General features: G+C 38.9%; 2 protein-coding genes across 15 annotated transcripts; both read right to left on the reverse strand.

Moving 5' to 3' along the window:
- Positions 1-711: 711 nt before the first annotated feature.
- CSD2 (copper/zinc superoxide dismutase 2) lies at positions 712-3897 on the reverse strand. The gene is made up of 8 exons (XM_086648952.1): positions 3639-3897; positions 3487-3548; positions 3347-3386; positions 3127-3222; positions 3005-3036; positions 2598-2673; positions 2396-2449; positions 712-982 (listed from the first exon to the last, which is right to left on the reverse strand). The coding sequence occupies exons 1-8, from the start codon at positions 3886-3888 to the stop codon at positions 957-959; spliced, it is 636 nt and encodes a 211-aa protein (XP_086505078.1). The 5' UTR covers positions 3889-3897; the 3' UTR covers positions 712-956.
- Positions 3898-4371: 474 nt separating this feature from the next.
- LOC147564689 (protein SOSEKI 3-like) lies at positions 4372-7979 on the reverse strand. 14 transcript variants are annotated; one of them, XM_086648859.1, is made up of 7 exons: positions 7390-7979; positions 6872-7068; positions 6723-6792; positions 6510-6625; positions 5547-6411; positions 4835-5104; positions 4372-4693 (listed from the first exon to the last, which is right to left on the reverse strand). In XM_086648859.1, exons 2-7 carry the CDS (start codon positions 7059-7061, stop codon positions 4624-4626), a joined length of 1581 nt encoding a protein of 526 aa, XP_086504985.1. In that variant the 5' UTR covers positions 7062-7068; positions 7390-7979; the 3' UTR covers positions 4372-4623. The 14 variants fall into 14 exon arrangements, with proteins under 14 accessions (XP_086504985.1, XP_086505024.1, XP_086504969.1 ...); XM_086648898.1 differs by having other exon boundaries at positions 4815-5104; XM_086648843.1 differs by having other exon boundaries at positions 6872-7148.
- Positions 7980-20519: the final 12540 nt, after the last annotated feature.

Here is a 20519-nt window from a genome sequence, read left to right on the forward strand (position 1 = left end):
CTACCATATGGCATGATGAATACTCCTATGCCCGATGATCGGATGGAAGCCGAGATGTATATGTGGTGAATGCTTGAGACTAGATGACAAGATCCATATATGTAGCTTGATGTGCTTGACATTATTGTTGGTATCCTTATGATAGGCGAGATTAGGACTCAAGGAAGCGTTATGCGGGATGGGATGGGCTATGCTCGTACGTTGGGACACTATGGTGTCATACCACACTATTGGCGAGTCCAAGATGACTAGAAGGTCGCGAGTGCTCCGAGATGCTCGGGAAGACTGACTATGTACTAGGGGGAGTGCATAGCACATCATGGTTCATTAGGATTTAATATTTCGCACTTCGGCCGTGTGTTTTGAGGTGTATTTTAAGGATATTATGCCGGGTCGACCTAACGCTTGTTGACTGCAGACAACTCTGGCAAGCTGGTGTCCTGCACAGAGTATTCATATGCTGGGCTAGCAGAGCTATCAAGCTGGACCATCTCAACTATGTAGGTCGGCTGCCCTAACCCAACTGACACCACTACCATAATCAACTCAGAGGACACAGATAGTGTTGGTATTTCTGTTATTTATTTGTATTCTTCTCCTTTCTCTTCTCTTTGGTGATCTAGGTTTAGACCATGAAAATTTCTGTCAATACAATGACGTCAAAGGTGAAAGATTATCCAGAACCAGGGAATCGAAGTAAATACAACTCCATCGTTAAAACAAATGCATTCAAAAGCTCAAGTTGTCTAACAAGTTTCAACATTCACCAGAAGCATTATTCCACTTATTCATTACATCCCACATACTACAATGAGGGCTAACTCATAGCTTCTTCCTCGGCCACCAGGAGGAAAGAGTATCCTGAAAAATCATACAACTCTCTAATGGCGATTAAGAGAAACACACGAGAACAAATATTCACCGACCCAGACTGGTAACAGAAGAAAGGGTGCGCTCTATGCTGGAGTTAAACCAACCACACCTGCACAGTCGCAATCATGAAAAACAGGAATTAACCATCATGAACACAAAACAGGCAGAATATCGACTTACGAACTTCTAACATAGCAAACACCAACTTCGTGTTGTCACTTGTTAGATCGATCAAATTCCAGAAAAATCTTTTTTAAGGATCTGTTACATCATTTAGTATGATAACATCATAGTATTATACAACATTGATACATCATAAGGCTGTCATAGGCATATGACCACCATGAAACACGATATGATATGCCGAGCATTGTTCTATAGGCCAATCAATTAGAAGTTGAACTGAAGGCCTATGTGTGAAGTCCAAATAGTCGAACTAACAAGCTCTTAGATTTCAAAATAGATGCTAGGCATGAAATGTTGAACATCGCTCTGAAGGCCAATCAATTACAAGTTGAACCGAAGGCCTATGTGCAAATTCCAAATATTCGAACTAACAAGCTCTTGGATTTCAAGATAGATGCTCGGCATGAAATGTCGAGCATTGCTCTAAAGGCCAATTAGAAGTCGAACCGAAGGCCTATGTGTGCATTCCAAATCGTCCAACTAACGAGCTCTTGGATTTCAACATAGATGCACAACCATTGAGCCAAAGGCCCACGTGTAAGTTCCAAATAGTCATGCACACACATAAACATCCAAGGCTCATGAATAAACCATAATAGCAAGAATGATGATGTCGACCATAATAACAATTTGGTTTTTTGACCTTACCAACACTAATTGGTAAGAGAGTTTACCCCCCTCAATAATTGGTAAATAAGATTACCCCCATAGATTTACTTCTTTTTTTGTCAAAAACACTAATGTCGTGTTTGGCGTGCGTGAAGGAAATACGGTTACGAGGAACAACGATCCTTTAATGTGATTTACCTCACTCTATTATTTGATTTAGTCAGGATTAAGATTAATAACAATTTATTTCGTTATTAGACTCTGTAGATTATTTAATTTATGATTATATTCTCACATGCCAAACATGAGTTTTGACAAAAATAGTAAACCCAAGGAGGTAAGCCCAGTTACCAATTAGTGTTGAGGTGGCAAGGTCAAAAAAACCCTAACAACTTCAGGTTGAGCTTCTCCATAAAGGTCTCACGAATTTGATAAAGTGAAACCCAGCATGTTAGTACTTTTCCGTAAACCAGTTGAGATTTGATGTACTCATTCAATGTATTTAAAAGTTCTCTAATCACCTAAATGCACCTTTACACAATGAACTCAGTTCTGATTCGATAGGGCAGCGAAGTTTAATAAGTGAATAACATAAAATCTAATCTATCATAACAAAATGATTTTTTGAAAACGCAATTGGAATTAATAGATAAGCTGAATCTAAGAGACTTAACAGATAAGTTGAATCTAAGAGAAAGAACACGAAAAATCAATAATTGATGCATACCACATGCCAATCTTCCACCAGCATTGCCTGTCGTAAGGCTGAGTTCATGTCCTCCTAGAGTTGCAAAATAAAGGAAAATTTAAACCATAATCGTAAAGAAACAAAAAAAAGGAACAAAGCAGAAAATACAGTCACGGTGATGGAAAAAGCTCAAAACAAAAATGCATCTATCTATCAGAGGTGAAGTAGTTTTAAGATTTACCCTTTCCTAGATCATCCTCGAGCTCGTGAACCACAAAAGCTCTTCCAACTACTGCATTAGGTCCAGTCAGAGGTATCTGCATATCACAGAGCAAGAGACAAAGTTGAAACCTCAGAAAGTAAGGAAATAAATCAAGGACTAATATAATGTATTTGATGATTCTGATGACAATATAAATCAGGGAACAAGAAATGTTTCATCTATGATAAGAAGGAGAACAATGGATTTATTACATGATTCATTATGCCTGATGAAAAAAATTGAATGAACCCAATAAAGGATATTCAACAAAAAGTGGAACCAATATGTAGATGACTTTTACTCGATAAAAGTTGATGCAAAATCGGAACCTTATCCATAAACACAAATGATATACCCAAACTACGATTTTGAATTTTGATCAGTACCTGACTATCTACTAAGGTTGTCTCCGCCACACCTTCATAACCAAAAGTTTAGACAAATTTCAGTAAACAATGAAGGGAAAATGACAAGAACTACTAGAATTAAGAACGAAAGGAAAAATTACCATCGGCGTTGGCAATTATGTTTCCCAGGTCACCCGCATGACGGATTTCATCTCCAGGAGCACCATGAGTCAAACCCTTAGGATTGAAATGTGGTCCTAACAATATGAAATATAAACATAACAAAGCCAACTTACTTTTCTAAAATACCACATTTGAGAAATGAAAAACACACTTCTTGATTGATAATCAAAAGGAACAAGAAAACAATCAAACCCTAACCTGTTGATATGCACCCATTAGTAGTATCACCAAATTCATGCTGATAAAATACACATAATAACATTTAATTAGTCAATTGGATAGAATCTCAATTAGAGGGTTCTAGTTCATAAACTAAAAACAAAACAATTAGAACTCACAAGATGGAATCCATGAAGTCCAGGGGTAAGTCCAGATATTTTGACATTCACAGTCGTTGGACCTATAAAACCAGTAAAGATTAAATCTTTATTAATCAAGAAAACAAAACAGAACAAAACCCTAGATAGAGAAAGAGTAAAAAAAATCAAACCATCATCTTCTTGGGTCAAAGTGACAACCCCTTCAACTTGAGAAGTTCCTTTGAGTACTGCAACAGCTTTCTTCAATGCAGATGTGATAGTGAGAGATCTTGAAGAAGTAGAAAGCTTTGAGGATTTTGAAAAATTGAGAGAGAATCCAACAAATGAGGATTTGAAGGAATTAGGGTTAGGTTTAGAGAAGGATGAAGAGATGAGTGGTTGAGAAGATGATGATGCAGCTGTGAGTGTTTGGGCGGCCATTGCTTGCTGCTTTCTCTCTCTGTCTCTATCTGATTGCCTTTATCAGGATTAGGTGAGTAACCTGAATTGCTAGTTGTGCTTGCTTGGCCACAGCCAACAGATAACAATGGATTGCTCGTGATTAGTTCACCCTTGTTACAAGTGGGTAAACAAATATTTGGATTTTGGTCCTTTCGAGCAACGATCGAGTCTGTTGCCAACAACTAGTACCCCAGTTGGTCGTTACATCTACTCCGCAATCCAGAAGTCCTAGGTCCGATCATATGGAAGTGCAAATCCAGAAATATTGAACTCGGATATAAATAAAGTAGATTATGTGGACTTTATTCATTTAATCTCGTCGGACTTTAAGCTAGTAGTAATTCGCAGTTATCGTGTTTATCACATCGCATCGATGTATCAATGTCTTTGTAATGACCATTGTAGTCATTATTAAAAAGAACGATTGAGTCTATTCGAAATAACACAAAACCAATTGATAAATTTAGAGCGACTGAAAAACGATTTTGTTTTCTAGCAATCACAAGTACAAGAAAGAATAATCCTATATAATCTTATATTTATTTTACATTAAGCATAATGCTAGATATATATAATATGCTAACAACATACGAGCGGCGTGACAACATGCCATTTAGGGGTGCCATGTCGTTATATAGAATATCGGCATGTCTTATGGTCATTAAGCACCCTCCTAATAACAATCGTACTATATAAGGTCGTTCAAATAGAACATTAAGAGCTGCCATCGCTGTCATCATATAAGACATTTGACTGGATTATAACCCGAGCTCCTGAAGCCAACCTGTAGGAGAAACACATACTGTGAGTATAGCCCCGCATTGAAAAAGGTCACTCATAATTTTTCAACCAATATACTGAGTTAGACTTAATTGTTCGAAAATGAGAAGAGCTTGAAACCTAACTTTCTTCAATGTTTATCAACCTGTCTTTCGCTCTGAATTCATCTAGTCTGCTTGCTAAAGAAGGTACTTCGATATTTTTACTGCTATCGTTTGAGAGGCTTATAGATGTTAGATTGGAACAATTGGTTTCTGTTGATGAAGACCTCCTTTGTTTATCTGAAACAGGAGATCCCATTATGTCAACCTTGGGCTGCTTTATCAGTGAAGCTTTGATTGATCGAAAGATGGATTTAGAATGGGTGGAATCATTTTCCTCTCTGTTCTTTGCCGAATCCGATTGGTTACAATTCCTGCATTAAGATTTGTTTTCTGAATTCTCATCTGGACATAATATAATCGACAATGGCCAGGCCAATCTCCTCGATAGCAATCTCGTATCTATCTCATACAAAATACCGATGGGCTTAAGTTTCTCTGTTATGGGTTAATGGCAGTATTGATGTTTTCTAATTTTTAATACGAAAACAAAAAGGCATTTCCATACTATTCAAAATTGAGACATTTCTAGTGGATTGGATGATTAGTCGACAATGTACAAAATACAATGCAGTAAAAGATATTCACCGACGAGATCTCTAAACATAACTTAGTATATCGAAGAGTTCCATATTCATAGTCGAGTTGATTAATTAACAGTTACTGGGGAGTAAGATACTAATGAGGTTTATAACAACCTATTATGAGAATTTCAGCCCACAAAACTTGAATTGAAAGATGCAAGTTGGAAATTACCTGTCGGCATGGTAGGAGGAAGAACGCTTCAGACCTTTAAATTGTTCCACTTCTTTGTCCAAGTTAACTTCTAGCAAGCTCCCACTAAAGTACTCTTTTTCTTTGAACCTCTGACTTATTAGCCTCGGATTCTCCGAAAGTGAATCAAACTCTCCTATCATCATTGAGCTAGAGAAAAATGGTGCGTGAGAAAACCTTGGTCTATAATTTGGGACAAAGCCAAAGCTATGATCTTTCACTGAAACAAACCCACAAGAGATCAGTTGTATTAATAAATCCGAAGCCTTAAGTTTTGTGTTTGAAGATCCACGATTTTTCCCCCTTTCAAGTGTTCCAAAGCTATTCATTTTCTTAGCATCAGCTCTAATCAGAGACTCCAAAGTTGTTGTCTTTCTACCAGAAGTAGAAGAGTAACTGGAATAGGAGGGAGGTGGGGAAATCTCTTCTCTACATATCTCAGAATCCCGAATTTCATTTTGGCGAATCCCATTACACTCATTTTCTAATGACCCATCATCAGTTGAAACTCCTCTTGTACAAGTTTCTCGGGGTTTAGATACTAAATGTTCTTCTGTTTGAGTTGCAGCATCAACCACTCGTTCACCCTTGAAAATCTTGTACTCAGTTAAGCTCATAGAGTCGCCAAATGAGTGACTTCTTCCAGATCTAGAATCAGGTGATGTGCTAGAAGAACTCGGGAATTGAATCCGACGAGAGAATTCCCCTTCTCGAGTTGATTTATTAGTCTTGTTCCCACCTATACTCGAAACTGAGGTAGAAGCTTCTTGACTTCTCGAAGAATTTGGCCGTTTTTGTAATTGCTTACTATTATGCAACCTAGTACTAGTGCCACGAGTTAAACAATCTGAAAGAGATAAAAATCCTGATTTTATTCTGACATTCCTAAAGCTATGGATACTAAAAATAACGAAAACTGTTAGGAATTTAACTTCAAGTACCTACCTGAATGAGATTCTTCGAGGAGTTCGGAACCCTTAAGAACATATTCATTGCCATGAGCAGGAAGTATGAGGTCTTCTTCACAAAGATCATGCCAAACATATCCACTCTTGTAACTTCTGCACCAACAAATTAAACACAATACATGAAAAAAAAACCCTAAAAAAGATTAAAAACAGAGTTCGATTCGATTAAAAATGAGTACAATTTGATCACCTCTTACAAGACCATGAATATAAAGCAGCCATTCCTTTACCTCTAAGAACATTTAACCTATCAATCACATCTGAGAACAAAAAAAAAACCCTAAATTCAGATAGGAACAATAAATCTAAATCACATAAGCACTTTTGTTTTCATTTTACCTCTCAAGTATAGACCTTTAGGTGATAAGAGAGGAACTTCAATGAAATGTGGATGTTCAAGATGGAGATTCCGGCAAAGATAATAAACCACCGGAACTGTTCGATTTTGGTGGCGCTTAGGCGACGGCTCTATCCAGATTTTTGCTCTTTCCGGACTAGTTTCTCTGTATTTCTTCATTCTCGCTTCCATTTCCACCCTAATTACTTCAAATCGTGAAGAGATTTAAACCTAGCCATCTCCATAGACATAATAGTCAGAGATGAAGCAATATGAAACCTAAAATGAAAACAAAAACTTCAAAATTTCATAATCACAATCGTGGATTATTCGGTTTTGGAAACAAATTAAAATCAAGAACAAGAAGAAATTTCGGAAATTCAAATCCTACTTGTTTGAAACTCTTACAAACACCTAATATAGATTAGATCATGAAAGAATGGAACTCAAAATTCAGTTCTATAAGCTCAAAATTCGATGATTGAAGTGAAAACTATAATCGAAAACAGAAGAAATCTACCTGAAAAAGTGAGATCAAACGGCGACTACTTCATTGTCAGAGAAGAAGAAGAAGAAGAAGAAGAAGAACATTCTCACCCTGCCATTAGAGAGAGAGATTGTTGAGGTTCAGAGCTAGTGAGAGAAAGTGAAGAGAAACCGACACAAATTCTTCTGATTCGATTATTCTTTCGTTTTTGTATTATAAAATCTAGAGAGAGAGAGAGAGCGCGTGAGTATTAAATAAATACCGTTGGATGGTCGTTGTCTAGGAATGTTACTGTAAGATAAAATGAAGGGTGTAGATTGAAATGAAGGACAAGAGAATTTGACTCTAACTTTTATGCGAGGGAGACATAATAAATTCTGTCGTTTAATTTCCTTTTCTGGGTCCTCCCCACCTTTTGTCTTCTTTATGTTCTGCCCCATGAATCCAACAAAAATTACCATATTTGATTTTGCCTTGTTGTCTTTACTCTAGTAGTCACTAAGGAATAATTCTATTAGTGAGAGGAGTGGGGTGGTTCTAAGAGCACCACCAATTCTCAAGTCTTCCTATGTATGTAGAAATATATTTTATTTAGGCCGTGATTTTAGGAATAAAAAAAAAAATCTTCGGAAAATAAAGATTTTAGTCGATAAATATTGATTCAGGGGCATATTTCTTTTTAGTCTAAAAATTGACTTGATCAAACATTACCTTCATCTTTTCTCTCCCTCTCTCTCTAGACCTCTTTGATTGCTCTCTCTCTTCCACTGTCTCGCATCACCTCTCTCTTGTCTTCTTATTCTTTCCCTCTTATTTTTTCACTCTTCTTCTCTTAGTCTCTCTCTCTCTCGATTCCTCATTGTCTATCTCTTACTATCTCTCTTTATTGCTCTCACTATCTATATGTCTCTCGATCTCTCATTGTTTCTCTCTCAATCTGTCACTGTTTCTCTCCCTCTCTCACACATACACCACTTCGGCAAAGGGAACAACTCCCTTTGTCAGAGTCTGACATAAAGAAGGGTTTTGGTGAAACCCTCCTCGAGGATTTCATGGACATTACCATTTCGTGGCCACAAAATATTTCGTTGCCACAAACTCTGTGATTTCCTAGAAAGATCTATACAGACCGAGAGAGAGATATATATATATATATATATATATATATATATAGAGAGAGAGGGGGGAAAGACTACGAAAAAGGGAGATAAAGATTGCAGGAGAGATATAGATAATGAGAGAGAGATATGTCTGTCACGAGAGAAATAAGAGAGTGATCTACAATGAAAGAGAGAGAGAGAGAGAGAGAGAGAGAGAGAGAGAGAGAGAGAGAGAGAGAGAGAGAGAGAGATCTAGAGTGAGAATGACAGAGAAAGAAATAACAGAAGCAACAAGAGAGTGAGAGGGTAACAGTGAGTTAGAGATGAGAATAGAAGAAAGATAAGAGACAACAATGATGGTCGGAATGGTGGTGGCGGGAGGTTGTTGTGATGAAGGTGATAAAGAGGATGATGATTAGGGGGCAATGTTTGATCAAGTGAACTAAAATAAAATATGTTCCTGAGAATATACAAAAAAACATGAATTCCATAGAGAATTTATTCCCCAAAGCCGCGGCCTTTAGTTACTACCTTTAAATTTTGAAGTCTTTATACTATTTGTATTTTAGATTTACTGACAACTCTTCTTTCAGTTTTTCAAAGTATGTACAGAAACTCTCCAGTGCAATGGGGAAAAATTAAACTACGAGCATCCCCAGTGCTACACACAAACTCTAAATCTAGAAGTGTCACATAGGATTTTTTTTAGAGTTTCTCTGAATAACCAAACAGACAAGGACCATTTAGAGATCCATTTTTTCACACTTGACACATTGGCTTTTTAGAATTTTTCTTGGCTATTGCATTGGAGATGCTCTAATTAGACTAATTAGCCAGATTTCTTTACATACTTGTCCTATACACGGCAAAGGCTATAAAGAAAAATTAAACGAATTAGCCAAATCTTTCTTCTTCATAATAGTGGAACAAAGGAAAGAAATATGCATTGTCGGACAGTGTCACGAGCAAGTCTGCCACGAAAATTAAACGACAATTTTCGAACAGTATAAATTTTTTTGAAACTCACGCTATTAGCTATGCAGCCTGACTTGTAGGCGTTTTAAAAACTTGTAGAGTATTACTTATAAGAATTTCTTACTCATTTGAAATGACAAATTCTCCAACTCTTTACTTTTTCGATTAATGAGAGGAGACTTCTGTTGAGCCAAGTCAAGAAGTAATAGAACAGCCAAAAAAGAAATGGTTCAACATGAATCCAAATCATCAAGGAGACTAATCCAAAAGAATTTTGCCACCCAATCCTAGAACTAGGAGGTCGATACGAATCTCCTGGAGTCAGCCCTGGTTAAAGCTTAGGTTTAGACCTTAAAACAGTAAAAGAGGTGCGAAAGTCGGGGCTACACCTTCCCAAGTGGCATGGGAATGTGGAAGTGTGGAGAAATCAACTAAATCAGCACGGTCTTCCCGAACTTTAACCAGAGTCCGGACAAAGCTTAACAACCTAGAAACTAATGCACGCTAAAAGCCCACATTCTGTATACGATTTTGGAATATTGTCATCCTAGCGTGGCTCTAACTAAATCGGTGTCTTACACCACATCATCTCGGTCGTTTATCATAGTCGGCCAATAAACCAATATAAACATATCAGGTTTGCCTCTAGTTAAGGATTTCAACCTCTAACTCAAACTTTTCAATTCAATTCTTTAATGTGCAAAAACACCTTACTAACATGAGCGTCATAGAGGTTACCAGATTTTTTGCAGATTTCGTTCCTGAAACCATGAGGAAAAGTTCATTATCAGCTCGTTCATTCTTTATTATCTGGGAAATATCTTAAAAACTATTATTAGACATCATCAATCTCTACTTATGTTTATGTCATATTATTTGTATTTTTCGTGCTTTGACCTATACGTTTGCATTAAATGCATATGATTTTACTTGTCACCACAACCGTTGCCTTCACCCGAGTTAGCATCTCGACGCTACTGCGTCTTGCCATGTGCTCGCAATGTTACCATCGCGAAGCAACTCGTCTTCAATGTTACTCACCTCTGGATCAGACCCTTTGTACCCATGTACTCCACGTTCTGACTCCTTGGTTTGCTTGTTCATTGAGACCCTCGTTTCGACCACTGTCCCCAAACATCAAGTGCACTCTAGTACCTAAGCATCTACTACTTGTACCCTTGAGTGTATACCACTTGAACTCTTCGCCATGTCGCCCTTTCTCTTGACGACCCTTGCCTCATTTGTGCCTCTGCACCTGCACCTCCGTGCATATCTCAAACCCGCGCCTCCGCCCGTCCGGCATCATCCGTGCCATCCCTTCCTCGGGAAATTATCGTGTTGCCTTCGATGTCCACTGAAACAAGCACGGTAGCTTATCTCCGCGAGAACTACATGGCACCAAACCATCCACTACTGGCATACTCTTGGGAACGTCCTCTTGACTGCATCCAGACACACACTTGTCATTTAATCTTTGGCGATGCTCCTTAACCCGAGCATCTTGGTAGGCTCGTGTCCCTCTTGAACACATCCGAACGTACCACCGCATAAGTTCCAACACATCTTATGCAGCACCATACGGCTTACAACTCAACTTCAAACTCTACGTTGTCATATATTTCTGACGATATGAACTAGGTTCCAACTATCCCCAGAATTGGACGATGCTTAATGTCACCACTGTAGGGATTTACACCCTTCTACTAGTGTTTATAGCGGAAATATGACATCTAATGTCTACACTAGTATTCCCAGGATCACATGCAAAACTAGTAATTAATCTAATGGAGATAGTAGATTACCTTAATCGCTTTTCCCTCGAACTAGTTGAATTGATTGAAGAAGACCAAGAGCTTCAAGTGTAGCTCCTCTACTTGGGACACAAGCAATCAATTTGATCTCCCACCTTGTTGTATAGCTAGCACACCAATGGTGGTTGGAAAAGAAGAACTCCTTTCTTCTTGACTAGATAGATAGTTAATGGGAATTAGCTCACTTTCTCCTCTCTACTTGATGTGGTAGAGTAAGAAAGCTTAGAGAGAAATTTCACACCTTATTCTCTGCCCTAAGAGTGTTTATATAGAACCCTAATAAGAATCCACCTCCTTTTAGGTTTCCTAAAACACCCTTTAGAATAAGATTTAGGGAAATAGTCGAAAATAGCAACTATTGGTATTTTCTCAATTCCCTAAGGAGGAGGTGCCCAAACACCACGAAAATTGGCATATATAATGTTTATTATATCAGCAACTAACCCTCCAAAATTCAGCCCAATCCGAGTCCTAGAAGTACCCGAACCGGTCTAGGCCCAAAAACCCTGTTTTTGGCCTTTTTGTACTATCTTTGCCTAATTCCTTTTTAGGCCTATGAGATATGTTTATGGGACACTCCCATGATTATATCTCACTCCCACTAGTCATATCCTAGATCAATTTGTCACTCTTATGTGTAAACCGTTGTAGGATCCGATCGAAGTTAGCCGCGAATTACTTCGTAATTCGACGATCGTAGTTGGTCTCTAGCTACAACTCTACGATCCCTAAATCAATCGGACTTGATGATCTTCCACATCAATTGTCCTATCCGACAAATTGTTCGCATTGTCACCTTGGTCGAAGGACATCTCCTTCAACTCCCACTTGGACTTAGAACAAGTGCAATGCCTCGATTCCCGTGTCAATTTAGTATCCCATCTGATACGTCACGTCATTCAGACTTTCTTGATATCCGAGTACAACTGTAAAAGACAAACGATTAACTTTAATCCGTTTGAGCGCGGCCACGCATTTTCAGTTGCTACTCATCAAGTGGCCTTGAGACACTTTGTACCTAATGTGATTAGGGTGACACAATCCATTCTTGCGCTCCCACTTAACTTCATGTCTATCCTGTCCTTCCCAGTATCCGTCTTTATAACCTCCTTTTACGGCGCGGCGTTTAACGGAACCAAAGTCGGGCATTCCTTACATAAGATGAGTGGAGCACTCATGTTTTGAGGAATCTCTCCAATTGTCTTTATGAGAAGTATTGACGTTCATCACGAGTGATGTACTTCTCATTTGAGGGTTATCCAGTGTATAAACCTTTTACACACCCACGTAGTCGAATAGAATATACTATTCATATAGCCCATGAAACTGCGCTATCCCATCGACTCCCGTGCTAGTCTTCGTGAGTCATTGTTGTCCATGCAATGACCTGGACCAGAGATTTTTTATAATAATTATTCCAAGTTCACTTAATAGGGTTTCATTCATCAGATCACGTATCTGACAAACCTATTCGGAACGTTTTATTATCGATGGACTGTCGTTTAAACACTAAACCAAGTTTAGACGACTGGTGAAATAATTCTTATTATTTCTGATAACGAGAGTTGTAAATCTGAGCCTCTTCCGTAAAACTCCTTTTACCCACTCAGTTTTACTTGTCGAGGTTTAAAATTATACCTCATGCCTTAGACTGTGTATGAATCTCATACTATGTCTAAGGTGACAGTTTAGTTTGACCACCGTGGTAGTCGGTTTTAAACTTTGCTTATTATCAATTAATTTGAAGATTACTATCTTCAACCTTGATAATATCTAGTAATCTTTACTAGGGTTAAGGCCTTTAATTCTTTGTGTAGTATTTGCAACAGTTCCTGGCTTAAAACACTTTTAGCCTACTTTCCTTCCATGTCTGGAAGTTTGCTACGATGACATGTTCAACTTTGTACCACTTCATCCTTTAGCCTTCTAGGATGTACTAAGTAGTGTTTCGGTTTTCCAATCCGAATTCGGATGTTTAAATGCTAATCATGTCCAACATGATTGACTTTATGTTTTCGAACATAAATGTCTCTCTCATGCGTGCTAGCTCATCGGTGTCTTTTATACTCCGAGTTTTGCAACGCCCTCTGTCATGAGTTTTTGGGTCGAAATTCTTTTAGACTTTCCGAGTCTTAGATTTTCTGTTTCGGATCTCAAGCATCTCAGCGTACTGAGTCTTTCTAATCCTATCATCCTTTTGATCTATGCTTATAGATCTTCAGATGCCCAAAATGGCATTTTATCCTTTTGTGTGTGGTCCTTTATTGAGTCAGTTCGTTACTGTTATACAACACCTTATGTCGTACTCAATCTTTTGTATGTACTCTGCATACGGACCCGGAAGGTTTGTTTACTCCCACTTACCTTCTTGAAACTCGTGATTCAAGATTTTCTTCATTCTCCAGGAATCAAATTTCTCTGATTGCCTTTTGAATCGAAGATTCTAACTCTTGCGTGCTTTTAATCCGTCGATAGATTTCTGAAGCATGCTTGTGGACATAACTTGATTGGAAGAATCTTTATTCTTCTTGTCTCGTTTCAGGAAACACGAATGTTTCCATCCTTCTCAGTTTTCTATTTTGGAAAACCAATTTAGGTCTTTTGTTGACTTAAATTATCAAGCTTCATGTCTTGACGAGATATGGATTCCACGATGATTTTGGCTTCTAGCCAAAATCTAGAGTCAGTTTCCGTTTCTGCGCAGATCTTTTATCTCTTCAGAAATAACCTTTATTTTCTATGTCTTTGAGATTTGACCTTTTAGGGCTTTTGAACAACAATTTGGAATTTTCTCAACTACTTTGAGATATTCCTTTAGAGACACTTTCACTTGTTTTGAGAGTTCTCCGGCGAATGACATTCGCTTTTGTGCGGTGGGTTTATTAGATCATGTCTTTAACCTTTCCTTTTCCGAGGAGCCGCAGTTTGTTGCTCTTGGTCGAATTTAATCGTCTTGTACAAGTTTCATGATTGTTCTTCATGACCCTCCATGATTTTTCTCATGATCGAATTAAATCGACTTGTACTTTTCTCCCACTTATTCTTTTAATAATTAGTGTTTTCTCCCAGACTACTAGGTGTGCTAATTATTAGAAGAATACTATCATGAGCAACAAACACTTTGTTCTCTTGATTAGTTATGGAAGAAGCCCAAATTTCTTTTAAAAGAAATTGCGTCAGATATTAGCTAGTTTTGTAATGCTTTTACAAGCTTAGCTGTTAGACGGAATTTTGGTAGTTTTGTGAGAAGCTATGTCTAGACTAAATGGATTTTGGAGGATAGAGTTTGATTCGTGTTCTTCATCTTAATCCTTTTGGACACTCCAAATATGGATAGGTTAGAAGTACGTTTGAAGATCAATCTCTGTTTTTGACTCAAGGCTTTCTTTCTTGTCAGTTTGATTCATGTTTTGGTTATAGTGGACTTGTTGTCCTCATCCCTTTCGATTGGGATGAACCTATCTTATAGGTTTTTGACCAAGTTTAGAATCTTTTGGTATAGTTTGTTAAACTTAGCACTTATTAACATCTCAATTTAGAAATAAAATTCTTTATTGATTCTCCATAATACTTAGTACAGAGATGATGTTAAAAAACTAGAAAAACGATTAATCTAGAATAGTGCCTAAAGTAGACTTCGATCCCTTTCAGCATCCTTAGCAGTCGAGGCTTCTGCTCCCTCTTGGATCTTGTCTTCCTTAGCCAAATACTCAGTTCCCAGCTGCGCCTGTACATTCACAATGAAAGGGCAATTTTAGGTATTACATACCATAATTTGGGAATTTTACAGTATTTGATAAGTTAACTGTTTATACCTGAATTGGAAGCTACTGTTCCATTCTTTTTGTCCTCCAAGAACTTAGGGCAGTTTCTTTTCCAGTGGCCCTTGCCATCACAGTAGAAACATTTGGTGTCAGGAGGAGGACCTTTGTCTTTAGGTTTGGCAATTCGTTTGCTTTTACCTTTTGACGCGGTTTTCTTCTTCTGTTTTCCACCTTTCTTAAACCCTTTGTCCTTTTGTACCATAAGAACGTCCTTCTTAGTCTCCACTATAGCGACGTCCTTTTCGGCTGTTAGAAGCATAGAATGAAGTTCCTCCAACGTTTTATCCCATCCATTCATGTTGTAGTTCATCTTAAACTGATTAAAACCACTATGGAGGGAGTGAAGGATAGTGTCGGTAGCCGTTTGTTGGCTATAAGGGAAACCTAGTTTAGCCAGCTTGCCTATGAGCCTGATCATTTGGCGAACATGAGGCCCAACTGGTTTTCCCTTTTCAAGGCGCATGTCCATAATTGCTTTAGAGGTTTCAAACCTCTCCAATCTCGACTGTTTCTGGAACATTTCCCGAAGTTGTCGCATCATGGAGTAAGCATCCATGTCTATGAACTGCTCTTGCAGAGTCGGTTTCATGGTTGCTAGCATTAAGCAAGTTACGGGCTCTGCCTTTTTCCGCACACTCCTTTCTTCATCTATCTCTTCTTTAGTCGAATTATCATCCAATAAAGGAATTGGAGTTTCTAGTACATGTTGCTTTCCTTCCATCCTGAGAACTATGCCTAGGTTCCTTTCCCAGTCAAGGAAGTTGTGCTCATTCAGCTTCTCCTTGTCGAGAAGTGAGCGGAAGTTGAAAATATCTTTTGTCATCTTTGAACTACATAAAAGAAATGGCAAAGTTTTAAAACTCGTTATCGTTTTTGAAAAACATTAGTTTTCCCACATTATTCAATAAAAATCGTCTTCGATTGAATAAGTGATTCCAAGACCCCAGTTCTTCGAAGTAAAGCGGACGAAGGCCCTACCCTTTGACTCCGTCGTTCCGGGTGAGTGAACTACTTCACTGATCATACCTTATGACTCTTGGTTGATAGATTTCATTAATGAATGACTGATCTATCCTTTTGCCTCGAGTATCCAAGACTCTCTTGCTGATCTCGTTGAGTAGAACCATTTAGACGTGTAGGCCTCTTCTATAGGCCTACCCGCATTGTCCCAAGGTAGAGGAGGTACTCTGCGAAGGCCGACCCACCTTCCTCGAACAAGGGCGCAACGAGTGTCTTAATCTGGATAGGCGATTACTCAAGATTACTTTTGGGGACTTTTACGCTAGTCTGGCGTTTGTTTATAGTGAACTATTTAGCCTAACTAACATCCACGACATAAAGCGTAAATAAGTAAGTAAATGCGCGCGAGAAAGTAAATCAAGCAGACATGGATCCTAGTATGGCCCCTAACCTAGAAGATCTAATCTCCTTTGGTTTTCTTCTTGTTTCGCCTTTTGGTTCGTCTTGGATCGCCATCTTTGAACCTCCATTGATTTCTCCCACTCGCCTTTGGATTTCATCCTCGAGTTTCTTCAATGGACTCATAGACCCTAAACTCTAATTACAAGACTCTAACGATTCGCAGATCGTATAAACTTGAAATTAAAATTAATTACAAAGCATGCACCCATCCGTGCTTAAAACAAGAATAAGGAAATAAATCTATGGCCATACTAGTTTCCCGCATTCACATCACATGCAATCATATAATATATCAAGGCTAAGAATTATATATGCATGATTATCTTGGGAGATACTTTTGTTGACATCACATGTCACATTGCGGACCTTAAGTCTAAATTCGAAGAATTCAACTAATGGTGCTTTCCGGTTTTATGTTTTATGATTAAAATCATCTTTTAGAAAAACTCCGTTTTGGGCTCGAGAAAGCCCGGGTCAATTTCGAAAAAAATATTGGTTCGATTCTTAATGATTTCATAAATCAATTTAAAGAGAAATCCGTTTTGGGCTCTTGGATGGCCCGGATTGATTTTGGAATTATTTGGTTGGAATCGGAAAAAAAATTTGGCAAAAACTCCCACTCGAATGATGGTCCCTTTTCGTGGTCCGAAAAGCCTCGAAAAAGCCCGGGACAAGTCCTAGACAAGTCCCGGCCCAAGCCCAAAAAAGGGCTCGGACAAGGTCCGGACATAGCACGGCCCATAGGGCCGGCATGTCCTGGCCGAGGCCTATCAAGGCCTGGTCTCGTCCTGGTCGGAGCCAGGACGCTAGTCCATGTACCAGACGCGTTCTAGACGTGTCTGGTACTGGACCGGACCAGCACTAGGTGTCTCGGACTAGTCCGAGACACCCAGAACCTCCCAGACGCGTCTCCAAGACGCGTCTGGTCGAGTGCTCTGGACGCGTCCAGGAAGCTCCTTCGCAGCTGCTGGTCGCGTCTTAGACGCGACCTGGACGCGTCTTCAAGACGCGTCCTTAGTAGCTGCTCTGGACGCGTCTTCAAGACGCGTCCAGAAGCTTCTGTCGCAGCTGCTGGTCGCGTCTTCAAGACGCGTCTCAGCAGCTGCTCTGGACGCGTCCAGAGGACGCATCCAGGAGCTTCTGGTCCGGCCAGGAAGCTTCTGGTCCGGCCAGGAAGCTTCTGGTCCGGCCAGGAAGCTTCTGGTCCGGCCAGGAAGCTTCTGGTCCGGCCAGGAAGCTTCCTGGCCGGACACTAGGGTTTTCAAAACCCTAGTTTCCAAAAAGAAAATTTTTTTTTTCTTATGCAACTTTAAGTTGCTATTTTCCAATTTTAAAACTTTTCTTAAATTTTTGAAATTCCTTTTAGAACACTTCTAAAATTTTTCAAAACTTTTAGAAACTTTTTAAATTTTTCCAAATTTGTTTTGAGAGTTTCCCAAACTCAAAACTACTCTTTTTAGAACACTTCTAAAATTCCAAATCTTTGTTTTTCAAAAGTTTCCAAAATTTAAAAAACAACTCTTAATCAAACCAATTTTGGATCAAAATCTAGGTTTTTGAAATTTTTCAAAGAACAATTTTGAAATCAATTTGAAAAATCTTTGAATCCAATTCATAATTAATCAAATTTTATGTTTAAAACCTTTTTAAATATAACTATCAACATAATCAAGCATGGATTAGTTTGAAATTCAATGAAATTGAGTCTTTTAAAACACTTTTAATCATCAATTTGATTCTCAATTTGAAAATTTATTGAATCCCATCAAATTATGAGTTTAAAATACTTTTAAAAACATCTTTTAAAATACTTTTATAAACTCAATTTTCAAACTATTAAGCATATTAATTAGTTCGATTCTTAGCAAAAACTAGTTAATGGCAAGAGGCTCTGACGCCACTGTAGGGATTTACACCCTTCTACTAGTGTTTATAGCGGAAATATGACATCTAATGTCTACACTAGTATTCCCAGGATCACATGCAAAACTAGTAATTAATCTAATGGAGATAGTAGATTACCTTAATCGCTTTTCCCTCGAACTAGTTGAATTGATTGAAGAAGACCAAGAGCTTCAAGTGTAGCTCCTCTACTTGGGACACAAGCAATCAATTTGATCTCCCACCTTGTTGTATAGCTAGCACACCAATGGTGGTTGGAAAAGAAGAACTCCTTTCTTCTTGACTAGATAGATAGTTAATGGGAATTAGCTCACTTTCTCCTCTCTACTTGATGTGGTAGAGTAAGAAAGCTTAGAGAGAAATTTCACACCTTATTCTCTGCCCTAAGAGTGTTTATATAGAACCCTAATAAGAATCCACCTCCTTTTAGGTTTCCTAAAACACCCTTTAGAATAAGATTTAGGGAAATAGTCGAAAATAGCAACTATTGGTATTTTCTCAATTCCCTAAGGAGGAGGTGCCCAAACACCACGAAAATTGGCATATATAATGTTTATTATATCAGCAACTAACCCTCCAAAATTCAGCCCAATCCGAGTCCTAGAAGTACCCGAACCGGTCTAGGCCCAAAAACCCTGTTTTTGGCCTTTTTGTACTATCTTTGCCTAATTCCTTTTTAGGCCTATGAGATATGTTTATGGGACACTCCCATGATTATATCTCACTCCCACTAGTCATATCCTAGATCAATTTGTCACTCTTATGTGTAACCCGTTGTAGGATCCGATCGAAGTTAGCCGCGAATTACTTCGTAATTCGGCGATCGTAGTTGGTCTCTAGCTACAACTCTACGATCCCTAAATCAATCGGACTTGATGATCTTCCACATCAATTGTCCTATCCGACAAATTGTTCGCATTGTCACCTTGGTCGAAGGACATCTCCTTCAACTCCTTCAACCACGACACACCATCTGAAATCCCATAACGTGAGCTGATCTCTTCTCAGTCACCACGTACTCATTGCACACTGTAGGCTTGAATTCGATTCCAACTTACCTCCAATGCATAACTCAAACATGGGCCGATCCACTTCAGATACAACGACCCTGATATTACTTGACGGCTTGAACTCGGTTCCAACTACCATCAGTTCTGTACTTGGTCTCGTGAATCTGTCTCCATAGACTTCACACCAATATTACCATAAGCTTCAATGTTGGTTTCAGCTTATAGCACTCATGCGACATACCAAACACAACCGTGCTAGCATATCCATGTCTCATCTCAAGGAGTCCATTCTCTTTGGAACTCAAATGCGCTTACAATACACCGTGTGGAACTGTATCGTGCACCATACCATTGATCTAGCACCAACTTGCCCAACGATGTACTCTGTCCATCTATCTTATTCTCGACCCCTGTCTTCTGTAAGTAGCTTGAACTCACAACATCACAAGTCATTCGATGTTACCTTCGGCTTAAGCATAAGAGAGTATCCTTCAACACCTTGTTGCCATACCCTGCTCCACCACTCAAGTACCACCTGGATCAACATAGCTCCCACTCTTGGATGCAAATCCAACAGCTTACTCAGACAAGCTTACCACAAGCTTTCAGCCTGACTTTACTTGCCATCTTGGTATATTTCCTACCAAGCATGTTGTCCACTCAAAGGACTCTAACATATGATGTACCCAATGCGCACTAAATCGTACTGAGCATTACTGCACTAAGCTCGCACACGACTCACCGTGTCATTCTCGGTTCATCCCATTTCTGCACTTGTCCTTATCTCTAAAGGACTCAAGCATATACGGTACCTTCTTGCGCACCAAGTCACACTGAACTCTTGCCACTGAGCTTGCACATGACTTCTTATGACAATACGGTTCCATCTCATATCTCGCATATATCCTTCTTCTCAAAGGAACATAGACCCGAATATAGCTACCACCGTAGCATCTGTGCACACGGCATATTCCTTCCATCGGAACTCTCGTCGCCTTATGCACCATGCATCTCTTGACAAAGGCCCCATCTTGCACAATAGCTTCAGAGACCATATCATCTTGAATGCATCTCGCTCTGAAAGCCTTCTCTCGGAATCATGTTCTCAACGTAGCTCTT

Source organism: Eschscholzia californica, unplaced genomic scaffold (assembly GCF_041429995.1).
Source record: "Eschscholzia californica isolate CP2 unplaced genomic scaffold, dmEscCali1.0.p SCAF_1, whole genome shotgun sequence".
Classification (NCBI taxonomy): domain Eukaryota; kingdom Viridiplantae; phylum Streptophyta; class Magnoliopsida; order Ranunculales; family Papaveraceae; genus Eschscholzia; species Eschscholzia californica.

What these genes read in the sequence shown, in the direction of transcription:
- LOC147564689 (XM_086648859.1), bottom strand. Translation starts at nt 7,061, where the DNA reads ATGGAAGCGAGAATGAAGAAATACAGAGAAACTAGTCCGGAAAGAGCA. An exon ending in TCCTCCTACCATGCCGACAG is followed by an intron (nt 5,105 to 5,546) that starts GTAATTTCCAAC and finishes ATCTTAATGCAG; the next exon opens with GAATTGTAACCAATCGGATT. An exon ending in GAATTCAGAGCGAAAGACAG is followed by an intron (nt 4,694 to 4,834) that starts GTTGATAAACAT and finishes TTTCTCCTACAG; the next exon opens with GTTGGCTTCAGGAGCTCGGG.
- CSD2 (XM_086648952.1), bottom strand. Translation starts at nt 3,888, where the DNA reads ATGGCCGCCCAAACACTCACAGCTGCATCATCATCTTCTCAACCACTC. An exon ending in CAACCTTAGTAGATAGTCAG is followed by an intron (nt 2,674 to 3,004) that starts GTACTGATCAAA and finishes TGTGATATGCAG; the next exon opens with ATACCTCTGACTGGACCTAA. An exon ending in CGAGGATGATCTAGGAAAGG is followed by an intron (nt 2,450 to 2,597) that starts GTAAATCTTAAA and finishes TTGCAACTCTAG; the next exon opens with GAGGACATGAACTCAGCCTT.